Source organism: Mesoplodon bidens, assembly GCF_964165515.1.
Source record: "Mesoplodon bidens genome assembly, chromosome: 8".
Lineage (NCBI taxonomy): Eukaryota > Metazoa > Chordata > Mammalia > Artiodactyla > Ziphiidae > Mesoplodon > Mesoplodon bidens.
The window spans coordinates 69,517,826-69,530,174 of NC_138165.1; the positions used below are offsets into that span (position 1 = coordinate 69,517,826).

At 34.1% G+C, this 12,349-nt stretch overlaps 1 protein-coding gene across 3 annotated transcripts in view; it reads left to right on the plus strand.

Moving 5' to 3' along the window:
• NAB1 (NGFI-A binding protein 1) overlaps nt 1–11,471 on the plus strand; it is a 45,603-nt gene extending 34,132 nt beyond the window's left edge. For 2 of the 3 annotated variants that reach the window (XM_081243260.1, XM_081243258.1), the window contains exons 5-8: nt 1,293–1,382; nt 3,583–3,745; nt 5,827–5,943; nt 7,504–11,471. In XM_081243260.1, the coding sequence (XP_081099386.1) occupies nt 1,293–1,382; nt 3,583–3,745; nt 5,827–5,943; nt 7,504–7,592 (459 nt within the window). In that variant the 3' untranslated portion in view covers nt 7,593–11,471. The remainder of the gene's footprint in view (nt 1–1,292; nt 1,383–3,582; nt 3,746–5,826; nt 5,944–7,503) is intronic. The other variant, XM_081243259.1, reaches the window with a different exon arrangement.
• Nucleotides 11,472–12,349: the final 878 nt, after the last annotated feature.

Consider the following 12,349-nt stretch of genomic DNA (forward strand, 5'->3'; position numbering starts at 1 on the left):
CCTGTGCTCCGCAAGGGAGAGGCCACAACAGTGAGAGGCCCGCATACCGCAAAAAAAAAAAAAAAAAAAAAAAAAAAAAAAAAAAAAAGAATATGCTTATGTTTAATATAAGAATATACTAGTTAATATAAGAATACATATAAATAAGAATATATAAGAATACACACTGATACTCAGCAGTTATTATATGCTAAAGGCAATATCTCATTTACTTTATCTCACAACAACCCTAATAGATAGGTTCTCTTATTCTTATTATTCATATGAAGGAACTAAAGTTCAGAAAGGTTAAGTTACTCATCCAGTGTCATGTAGCTAGTAAGTGGTGGTGGAATCGGAACACAAGTGCAGGTCTTTCTAATTCCAAAGCCCTATCGCATGTCCTTTGAACTGGTAAAGGAGAAATCACAAGTCAGCATGGAAGAATTCCGCAGAAATTCAGATTGGGAATTTACCTTGGACTTTTACCACATTACATATAACAAAATAAATTCCAGATGGGATAGAGAGTTAAATTTAAAAAACAAAAGAAGCAATAAAATAAAGCTTTAGAAAACTAGAGGGTAGATTTGAGTACTTCTCAAATCTCTAAAGGAGAATGTCTTTTTGAATTGTATAGTAATAGAAGTAATCACAAAGTAAAATATAAGTATATACAACTATAGTATACAAAATTAAAAATTTTTTTGATTATCAAAACAAAAGTATAAATTGGCAACAATTAAGAAAACAACACCCAGTACTGGCAAGGAAAACTGTCATATATTGCTTATGATACAATAAAGCAATAAAGGCCCTTGAGTAACATATGTAAAGGACATAAAAATGTTCATCCCTTTGCACTAATTCTACTTCCGGGAACCTATTATATTAGATCATCTAAACTATGGAAAATGCTGTCTCCATGAAAATATTTTTGCAGTGTTTTTCATAAAACCAAAAATAAGGCAAATAATCTAAAAGTCCAATATGAAGATCGTGATTAAACTGTCAAACCACCAGATGAAATGTTATATAATCATTATTATCAATGATCATAAAATCTATGTTCCAATGTAAAACACTGTGGATGTGTAAACTTTTTAATCTTTTTCATTTATGTTTTTATTGAGGTTACAACTGTAGAAATAAGGTAATTATACCTTGAGAGACTGAAATCAAGTATTGTACATTAAAATCTTAATCACGATTATTCAGGTAATAGGATTAAGGTGGATTTCTCTACTTTATTTTCTGAGTTTTTGATAATATGGTTATTTTAAAGTAAAAAGGACATATTCTTTGACCCACAGGATGGGTTTCCAGATTTCCAGGACTCCGTGCAGACCCTCTTCCAGCAGGCTAAAGCTAAGAGTGAGGAACTCGCTGCTCTTAGTTCACAGGTAACGTCAGCCACCAGTTACTATTTCATAACAGCATCTGTAGGTTAAAAAATAAATGGCTGCTTCGACTAGCTTCAGTTTTAAATTCAGTTTCATCCAAAGACTGAATTTATTTCTAATTGTTTTTACAATGTCATCTGATCCACAGCTGTATCAGTGAGATAGCAGTATCAACTAGGTTTAGTTTGCTTTGTGAGCAGAACCCGACATCTGCTACTTATTTATTCTTTGAAGTTTTGTAGGAATTAATACAGATTCTCTACTTAAGAAAGAAGCAACTTGATACCAGGAAAACAGCCATGTTGATTATGTGTGTAATACAACTCTGAGATAAAATAGTTCTAGTTCTCAATAATATATTAATAGTCAACATTGTAACTATTGTTGAATCATTTCAATTCATGTATAATGAAAAATTAATTAATATGTAGCTTCAGGTGCTTTTGCTGCTAAGTTATTTAATCGTGTACAGAGAAATTAACATTTTAAAAAGTCATTTTTGCCTTTTAGAAAGTACTGTAAGTTTTATTCCTGTTGATCTTCTCACTAGTGACTGCTTTTGGTCAGATTTAGTAGTGCCAAGTTTTGTGTTTTCATGTTAAGAGGATGAAAAATACATTCCCCCCTCAGAAATCTTACTGAAATTTTATTAATTAATTAGTAACAAATTTAAATGGATTGAAATTATGGTTCCTTTTGATCTCATTTATCTATCTATCTATTTATTTATTTATTTTAACATCTTTATTGGAGTATAATTGCTTTACAATGGTGTGTTAGTTTCTGCTTTATAACAAAGTGAATCAGCTATACATATACATAAATCCCCATATCTCCTCCCTCTTGCTCTTCCCTCCCACCCTCCCTATCCCACCCTTCTAGGTGGTCACAAAGCACTGAGCTGATCTCCCTGTGCTATGCGGCTGCTTCCCACTAGCTATCTGTTTTACATTTGGTAGTGTATATATGTCCATGCCACTCTCTCACTTTGTCCCAGCTTACCCTTCCCCCTCCCCGTATCCTCAAGTCCATTCTCTACACCTGCGTCTTTATTCCTGTCCTGCCCCTAGGTTCTTCAGAACCTTTTTTTTTTTTTAGATTCCATATATATGTGTTAGCATACGGTATTTGTTTTTCTCTTTCTGACTTACTTCACTCTGTATGACAGACTCTAGGTCCATCCACCTCACTACAAATAACTCAATTTCGTTTCTTTTTATGGCTGAGTAATATTCCATTGTATATATGTGTCACATCTTCTTTATCCATTCGTTTATTTGATTCAGAATAATAGTATAAGCTTTCATCCTATTCTGTGAGTTAATATATTTCACCTATTGATTTTTACTACTGTGAATCAGGATTGTTTGTAACATATATATAATTTTATATAGTAGATGCCTTGTATTGCTCTTCTATATAGCATGGCAGTGATTCCTGTCTGTGTATTTTGACTATTACCTCCTTGGCAGAATATCACTGCTTTGACTATCATAGGTATTATCACACATAGGTAATTAAGAGCAGTGTATAGAGAAGGGACTTAGAGAACACATGTAGAGATAAATTTATATGTCAGCCAACTAATTGTGTACTTTAAAACGTCTTTTTATGATGGGTTGGAAAATACTGCAGTTTCATTCCATGATGAAGGTGAAGATCCTCATTGGCACTGGTGTTTTTCTGCATAATTTGCATTGCTTAATTTTAGAGGGAGGTGTGTTTGTCTTGTTCTTCTATACAGCCGTTTTACACCTTTTCTCCCCCAAATACACTGTCATCATATCAGAGTTTGTGTAGTGCCAGATCCTAAAATAAAAATGCCAAGACTTCGCCCTGTGTTTTAGAAGCAGTTTATAACAGATGTTGCTGTTGCTCTGAGGTTCCTTTTTAAAAAATCTTTAAAAGGACTCGGTATCTTAGAAAACAAAGCTAAGGTTATTTTGCTTTTGAGCTAGAATGGAATTCTCTTTACAGGATTGCGCAGAAAGCTTTTCTCCTTTCGTACAAAATCTAACATTCTGTGTTTTAACATGATGATATAGACATCAGTGCATATTTATGGAACGTGTATACCACATGAAGTATGAACTAATTTTAATGACTACTAAATATATTTGCTGCAGTCTGAAATTGGCATCTTTAAACCATTAAAAAACCTAGAATGTTTTAGTTACTTTATTTTCACTTTACTTACTAGCAGCCTGAAAAGGTGATGGCAAAGCAGATGGAGTTCCTTTGCACCCAAGCTGGCTGTGACAGACTGCAGCATGCTGAAAGAAGACTGTGTGCAGGACTTTACAGGCAAAGCTCAGAAGAGCACAGCCCTAATGGCTTGACTTCTGATAATGCTGATGGACAAGGTACATCTTTAGAGTGGCCCACACCTTTAGAGCCAGCTACTCTGTGCACTTCCAAGGGAAACAAAAAATTGCTGATTTTTTCAACTTGATATTTTATAGGTTCTCTATCAAAATTTATTTTTAAATTGTCCCTTTTTCTAAAAAGGAAAGAATTCTTCCTGCAAATATAACTTGTAGAGTTTTTTTTTTAACCTTATTATCCCTAAACAATAGCTGGCACATGTGATTGACATGTATTTTGTAGAGGGTGGATGGGAATGGGAGATGTAAACAGTACAGATCATTTTTCCTGAAGAAATGGATTCCATGGGAGATGTTTATCGTTTTTTAAAAGATTAAAACTTTGGATTTTTTTAGACTTCATAAACAGATTTGTCTGAAATTTATAACATTTGGTTCCTAAGAGAATGTGGTGACTGCTTCTAAAGTACTACGACAGAGTACAGAGATTTGAAGAGACAGTATAAGAATGGAGAGACTTGTAGAAATTTTGTCTTTCAGGCTTCACATTGGCCTGTAGTCCCTATGAAAATATTTTGTGTGGTGTATACTTTGGAAATTGTTCTTTTAAACACAGGTGTAGAAAGTTTTGATTCATGAGCATTTTTACTACTTTAAAAATTATTTCATTTTTTTTGTATCCACATGTGAAGAAAATCTCAAGTCATTGTCATTCACTCATTCAACAAATATTTTTTTAGTATCTCCTATGTGCCAGGCACACTTTTAGGCACTGAAAATGCAGCAGTGAATAAGATAAAGTCCCTGTTCCCTTGGAGCTTGCACTTGAGTGTAGGGAGATGTATAGCATATAGGTATAGAAATAGATCCTCTAGTTTCAAATAGTGATAGTGTTTGAAAAAAAACAATTTTGTAGGACTTTTTTTTATGTATTATTATACTTTTGTCAGAGAGTGGTTACTGTAGTCAAAAAAATAAGATTTGTTTCTAAGTAAGAATACCATCTTAACCAGCATTCTTCAACTATAGAGTAAAACATTACACATCAGCAGATCAGAGTACTGGCAAAGAACATTCTTTTTAAAATATTACAGAAACTTTTTAGTAGAAGTCTTGTTTAACTTCTCCAGTCATCCTTGACAGTTAAGACTGGAGTTAAGGGACTTCCCTGGTGGCGCAGTGGTTAAGAATCCGCCTGCCAATGCAGGGGACACAGGTTCGAGCCCTGGTCCGGGAAGATCCCACATGCCATGGAGCAACTAAGCCCGTGCGCCACAACTGCTAAGCCTGGGCTCTAGAGCCTGCGAGCCGTAACTACTGAGGCCCTTGTGCCTGGAGCCTGTGCTCTGCAACAAGAGAAGCCACCACGAGAAGCCCGCGCACTGCAATGAAGAGTAGCCCCTGCTCGCCACAGCTAGAGAAAGCCCACGCGCAGCAACGAAGACCCAACACAGCCAAAAATTAATTAATTAATTAATTAATTAAAAAAAAAAACTGGAGTTAAGATGCATAGGCATTAATGAAAGATTTGATGACTCTAATTTGTGACCCCAGGATAATCCAGTGTAGGGCAACAATTTGCTAAGTATGATGGATTTAGGTTTATGATAGAGTATGATTTGGCATATGAAACCTTTTTTACCATATCTGTTCTAATTATATTTTTTCGTGGATTTTCCATAGGTTTTGTTGTTGTTGTTGTTGTTCTAGTAATGGGCAATTGGCTTGAAGCCATCTCTGTCTCTGTAGTATTTGTTGTTATGTGGTTAATGACCTGGCTTGGTAAAATGGTTGCACTAGTAAGAAAATGCCCTATAGAGGTGATGCATTATCTGCCAGAGTTGGAGTGCATACTGGAAATCTCAGTCTTTTGTTTAGTTTGTGATTAGCTCTTCAAAATGTCCTGGCAGAATGGTAAATCTTGAGACTAGCATGAGTTGCCATTTTCCTCCTAAACTATTATTTTAGATATTTCTCCAGCTATTTAAATTCTTCCAGTGCCTGTTGACTTTCCTTACTTATTTCCTAAGGAGTGTTCAGGCGATTTGTGAAAACTTATTTTTAAGAAAAACCATGATGCGTATTTAATTACTCATATTGCTTTTTTTTCTTTTCGTTAGGCGAAAGACCTTTGAACCTCCGAATGCCTAATTTACAGAACAGACAACTCCATCATTTTGTGGTGGATGGGGAGCTGAGTAGACATTACTCCAGTGAGGCGAAGTCCCACTCATCAGGTGAGAATGTGGAATGTGATTAGAGGGAGTAATAGTTGAATAAAGCATCTTTCCATTCTAATCTCCTAACTTCCACTGTCCCCCTCCTTAAAAAAGGGTCATTACTAATAATGTTACTAGTCCGTTTTCTCCCCTTGGAAGTAATAGATTGCCATATTAATAGCCAGTCTTTTTGAGAACATGATATTCCAAAGGACTGACAGGGAAAAGCTCTTGAAGATTGAGATTATTTTGATTAGCTATTGCATGAATGGTGACTTTATACACAATACTGAACCAGATAATAAATGGCTGGTTTCAGTTATGTAATTCCCTTTTCCAGCCTTTCATAATATGGACTGTTTGCTGTCCTGCTAAGAAAACCTTGTGTACCAAAATCTCAACTTTTCCTGCAGCTGCATTTGGGGGATGATATTTGTATTTCAGAAGTAAACTGAACTCCATAAAAGGACAAACTGTTCCTTATTATAGTTCGGTGTTTTCATGTTTTTATCCAAGTAAAATGAGTTATACAGACTTAAAGTATTAGACACCAACACCATTTGAAAGAATCTGGTATCATCCAATCTTTGAGTTAAAGTAACTTTAGGAGTTACTTGAAGTCAGTTGTTTCATCTGTAAAATAGAAATAATTTCTGCCTCATAGAATAGTTATGAGGATTAAACAAGATAGCCTATATGCATTGCCTGGCTGATGGGAACTCAGTAAATGGTAGCTACTATTTTTATTCCTCTTCTTATGCTGAATTTCTGTATAGAAAGGGAATTCATAAAGTGAACTGCCTAATTTCAGATAAGCTATTAATGTTGGTTACTTTTCTAGAATCCTTTTTAAGGTGTGTGTGTGTGTGTATGTGTGTGTGTGTGTATCCTCCAGTATTAGTACTTCATGTAAATATTACATTTTATTGTCATTCTGTAGTATTTGTTTGAGGTTGAAATAATTATTCATGTAACTCCAAGGAATGAGTCCTTAGGAAAATAGAATCTTCATTCTTTTATCCCTATTTCTCCCACCTTAAGGTTTCATGGCTAGAGAAACTTTTAAAAATAGTTCCATGTTTAAACATGGAAGTTGTTTCTCTGCCTCATGTCTTCATTGATAGATAGTAAATATTTTAGACAGTAACTTTGTTGTATACGAGTGACCAGTTTTATTTTATATATTTTATGTATCACTTTGGACCAAGCATTAAATAAAAATCAGTAGGTTCTATATGCTGTGTGCTTTACATACATTTTATGATTTAAGTCTCATATCACCCTGTGTAGATACTATCCCCATTTTATAGATGAAGACACTAAGGCTTAGAGAGGTGTGTAACTTGCCCAGAGATGTATACAGCTAGTAATTGGCAGAAATGGAATATAAATCCAGAATCCAAACTCTTAACCTCAACTCTGTAAACATAAAAATTTTATATGGAATTGCAGAGTCATGAATAGTTGATACTGCTTGCTTTGGAGGTTGGGGGTTTGTTTATAAGTTTGTTTGAGTTTGTTTTTTTGTGACCGTTGATTTAAAGTATCAATACATTTTGTGTTTCTCTTTCTATACAGAGAGCCTGGGGATTTTAAAAGACTACCCTCACTCAGCTTTTACTTTAGAAAAGAAAGTCATCAAAACAGAGCCTGAAGATTCAAGATAGCTATGATTCTCCCACTGTTCTCTGGAAATGGCATCAGATTTAAGGATAATGCTCCATCATAGAAATAAGCCTTAATAACCAATGTTGCCTCATTCAGCACAAACAGATTTCATAGCCAAAGCTTAAGGACTGATACAGTAATCTGTGGAAACCAGGAAGACAGAACTACAGCCACAAAAGAAAATTAAGAGAATGTTATAATGTGTAACAGAAATACTGATCCACATTCCTCTGTAAGTCATTTTATGTGGAAAGGCTTACAAATTAATATTGTAAGCATTAATTATTTAAGAATGTACAATGTATTTGTATAATTTATAGAAGTAAAATCTAGATGTTGAGACCTGTTTGGGCCAATAGGTGTGGATACAGTTTATCTTACTTGAAATTTCATTGTCTACTTTAAGTGTGTTTTGCGTAAATATTATTGTATGTCAGAGTTTAGAATCTTTGCAGTCATAAAAAAGAAAGTTTAAGTGATGTAGTTACTGGCAAAGTTGCAATGACTTTGGAAAAATGGAAAGCAAATACTCAATTTAAGTCAGGAAAATGTTGTAGATTTAATATCTGATAAAACTGATTTTGTTTAATAGGAAATGTGTCATTTCTTAGTAGTCAAATGTCATTCTTACTGGCTTAATTAGGCACATAGTTAATAAATACTGGAGTAAGGTCCAAAAAATGAGCAATAGAGTAGAAAAACCTCTCTTACCTAGTTGACCCAGGTTACATTTTATGATAGCTACTTAAGGTATAACAAAAATAGGAAGCTATTAGTTGGACAGAGAACTAGAAACAAGTGGACAAGATGTGTAAAAGCCTTGACTTAAAATTATTATTTCAGAATGTGTTATATAGATTAAGACATAGTAAGTTAACCCTAAATGTGATAAGGATGGTGACTGTTAACAAAGGCTATAATATATAGTAAAGTACTGTTTTATATCCAGAAATTCTTCTCTACACACCAGAGTCAGAGAAGCTAGATGGCTCTCCCTGGGGAACGTCTTCCCATGCAGACCATCACAAGTTTAGACAATCAGTGCATCCACATTTGCAGGCATATTTCTATGGAGGTTTAGTTGACACATATTATTTATTTTACAATTTTATTTTCGTATACTTTTCAGATTTATGAATGCAGTTTTTTCTTAAAACTCATTTTAACTTGAAAATCTGTTTTAATTCTCCCTCTTTAATTAATGGGTTGTATGCCTATATATGAGGGTGTGCTTAAATGTTAATAACATACTTGCATACTTACTAGAATTTCACATTGGAATCCATAGTGAAAAACAAATACTACTTCTACCAATTTACATTTTTTCTGTTGGTTTAAGAGAAGATGTTTGACAGCTTTACCTACTTCCTCCAGATTCATCTAAACCCAGATATTGCTGAGAAGAGTGTATTGACTTGGAATATGTGTTTTTTGTGTTGTTTTCGGTTCTGCTCTAGGTCATAACTATGTAAAAAATATTAAATTATAATCTATTATACTAAAATTCATCAGCCAAATGTTAGATGAAATGTCTGCACTGTAGTCTCTGATCACTGTCACATATATAATTGCTTTTTCATTTTGATTTGTAGAATAGCTTTACAGTAGAAACACCAGTAAACAACTTTTATACTATTAAAAGGCTTTTTTTCCTTCCTAAATGTTTTAATTGTATCATAGTGTTTTGCCCACTGAAGAAGCTTTTTATGGACCTTGCAACTTTGTTGCTAGCTTGAGATTGATTATTGTGATTGTATTGTTCACTGTGCATAGAAATAGTATGAATACAATTTACATAGATTGTTCAGTTTTTAATATTAGCCATAGAACTGGTTAGTATCTCAGTAGTTTCATGAAACGTTTCCCGTATTCTAATCTATTTTGAGAAATTCTGTGGGGTTTTTTTTAATTGTGTCTTATGGTTCAAGTTTGTAGATTTTAATAAGCAAAAATTTTTAAAGATGTGGTAATCTTACAACTAATATTTATCTTTCATGACCGCACAAACTGCATCTTTAAATCCATAAATAAGTTTCCTTAGTATCATACTTTTCTGGTCTTTCATGCTTAGTGATAAGGGGGAAGCACAAGAAAAATTTCAGTAGAATACAGTTTTTATTTTGTAAACACTAATGTATTAAACCTGCTATACATTGAAGCAAATAATATATATTTTTATTTGAATTGTATATATGAATTGGATGTTATAACTAGTTGATTTTTTTTCATTGTGTTAGAGGTATTTTCACTGAACAAGGTCAGTTGGTTACCTCAGTATTACAACCAATATAGTCCAAGGGACCATTTCTCCCCAAGTCTGTTTTGTACTTTGTTACGTGAAGTCTGCGTTTCTGTGACTATTAAAGCTGTTGGTGAGGTGGGATGAGTGCAGCTGCTTCCTGTGGCAATAAAGACTGTGTGCCCCGCGTATCTCTGTTTATAGAGCTTTCTGCGTAGCACTCCTCACAGTAGTATTAGCCTACCTGTCTCCCCTCTCTCATTTGGTCTGGGCTTGAGTGTTAGGGGCCAGGGGCTTATTATACCTTAAGACTAAATATTATTGTCAGCTACCTTCATTTTTGTAAAGTTTTTTGGCAGACAGGTACTCTGGTCTGTCAGAGAGAGAATTTGGTTTATTTTCTTCTCACTTAAGAGAATGTTACAAAGACATTTTGAAAACTACCCACCATGTCTAACCAACTACATTGATAAATAAAAGGGGGAACATTAGGATTTAACATTCATGATATGTTAATATTTGCAAAGTGTTAATGTGATTTGGTCTCAGTATTAAGGGCTAATTATATGAAGTTCAACTAACCTGTGGTAGAGAATGAGCAGAAGCTTTGCAACAAAATTGTAATTGATGAGTTTGGTAGATTAGTAAAGAGCTTCAGTGCTGAGCCACGCACTCAGGTGAGGGTGGAGGCCACAGAAGAAACATAAGACATGGTCTTTGCCTTTTGGGAGCCCAATACCTAGTTGAATGGGAACTATTACCACTCAGATAAAATCCAAATTTCAGTGTGTTACAGAGGGATGAATAGGGAACTGACATTTAACTGCATTCTGTGTGCAGTAGGCATTATGGTAGTAGATACTTTATAGGTGAAAGAAAGCACATTTAGTGAGTGAGACTCGAGATCAGCCAGGACTGGAATAGTTAACAGAAAGAGGTGGGGTGTGCTTATAAAGTCATAATGGTAGTACATTTCACCTTGAGGTCACTTTTTAAAAAATTATTAAGCTGAATGCTTGAAAATAATGCTTGCCATGAATAATCATTCTTTTGACAGTCCCGTTGAACCTATCAGAAGGCAGGGGGGAAAAGTGCTTTTTCCTGTCCTTAATTAGTAAAACCACTTGGGTAAAAGCTTTAAGATTTGATGATTATGAGCACCTAGTGTACCTTTACAATGATAGTTGATGGTATTGAAAGACTTGAAACCTAATAAGCATGCAAGGAATTTCCTAACATATGGTCTGCTCACTTGGCTACTCAAATGTTTTTAAGTATTACTGACACAGTACCCATTTTGCTGGTGACTTCACTTAATACTGCACTGAGTCTTCAAAAGAAAATCAACAAGACATTAACCTAATGAAACTAGGAGGTCTATCTCTTATAGGAAATGAATTCAGTAAAAAGCTGAAGTTAGAATTGAGCAAACGTGTTGTGTTTGTAACAGCTTGAAGCATAAGACCAAATATGGTAGCTGCTATTTAACTAAAAACCAACTTATGGTCCAGCTGTGTGCATGGGTGGTGTTTCAGGGAATACAGGCTTATTTATTTGTTATCTGTGGGTGTTCTCATAAATGAGATTCTCAAGTGGGCTTCCAAAGTTAATAAAAGAATGATCCAATGTCCAGAAATTTGTTTTTATTGTAAATATGTTTAATCTCAAAAATCCTTCCTGTCGACTGTTTCTTTAGTGACTCTATGATTCTTATTTTACATAGAAGTGATCAAAAGCTAAATGCCAGTGTTTTTCTTACTATCTGAGTATGCAGTAGTTAAAGCTTTAAAACCTCTTCTCTGGCCTTTGTTTCTACTGACCTACAAAATTTTTTTAAAAAGGAAACAAACACCTCTATGGTGTTTTAAATTTTTTATGCAGAGCTAATCAGAAATTTATTTTGTAAGGTCACAATCAACTGATAAAGTTAGAATCCAAAAACTTACTGTGTTTAACTTTTTAAGTTCAACTTATAAATAAATCTTTTTCTATCCATAAGTTTATTTATTTTAAAATTTTTATTATAGTTGCTTTACAATGTTGTGTTAGTTTCTGCTGCACAGCAAAGTGAATCAGCTATATGTATACATCTATCCCCTCTTTTTTGGATTTCCTTCCCATTTAGGTCACCACAGAGCACTGAGTAGAGTTCCCTGTGCTATACAGTAGGTTCTCATTAGTTATCTATTTTATACATAGTATCAATAGCAATTTTAAGGGAACTATGAATAATGGTTGATTCCATTTACAAAATTGGTTAAGATCCTTTATATTTTTATTCTTTCATATTCTTCCTGTCTTCTAAGGGCCACGACATTTTGAAGTATTAAAACAATATCCTGTTGAATTCTGGGTCTCCTGGTTGTATCTGTTGTTTCCAAGGTTTTATTATTCTGACAGCTAAATAATCTACTTCCAAGTATTGCTCCCAATAAGGTTAAAGGTCTATTCTTTACCAGTTCATCTTCAGTTAAAGGAAATTTTTATGACATTTTTGTAGCAATTGCATAAAACTCG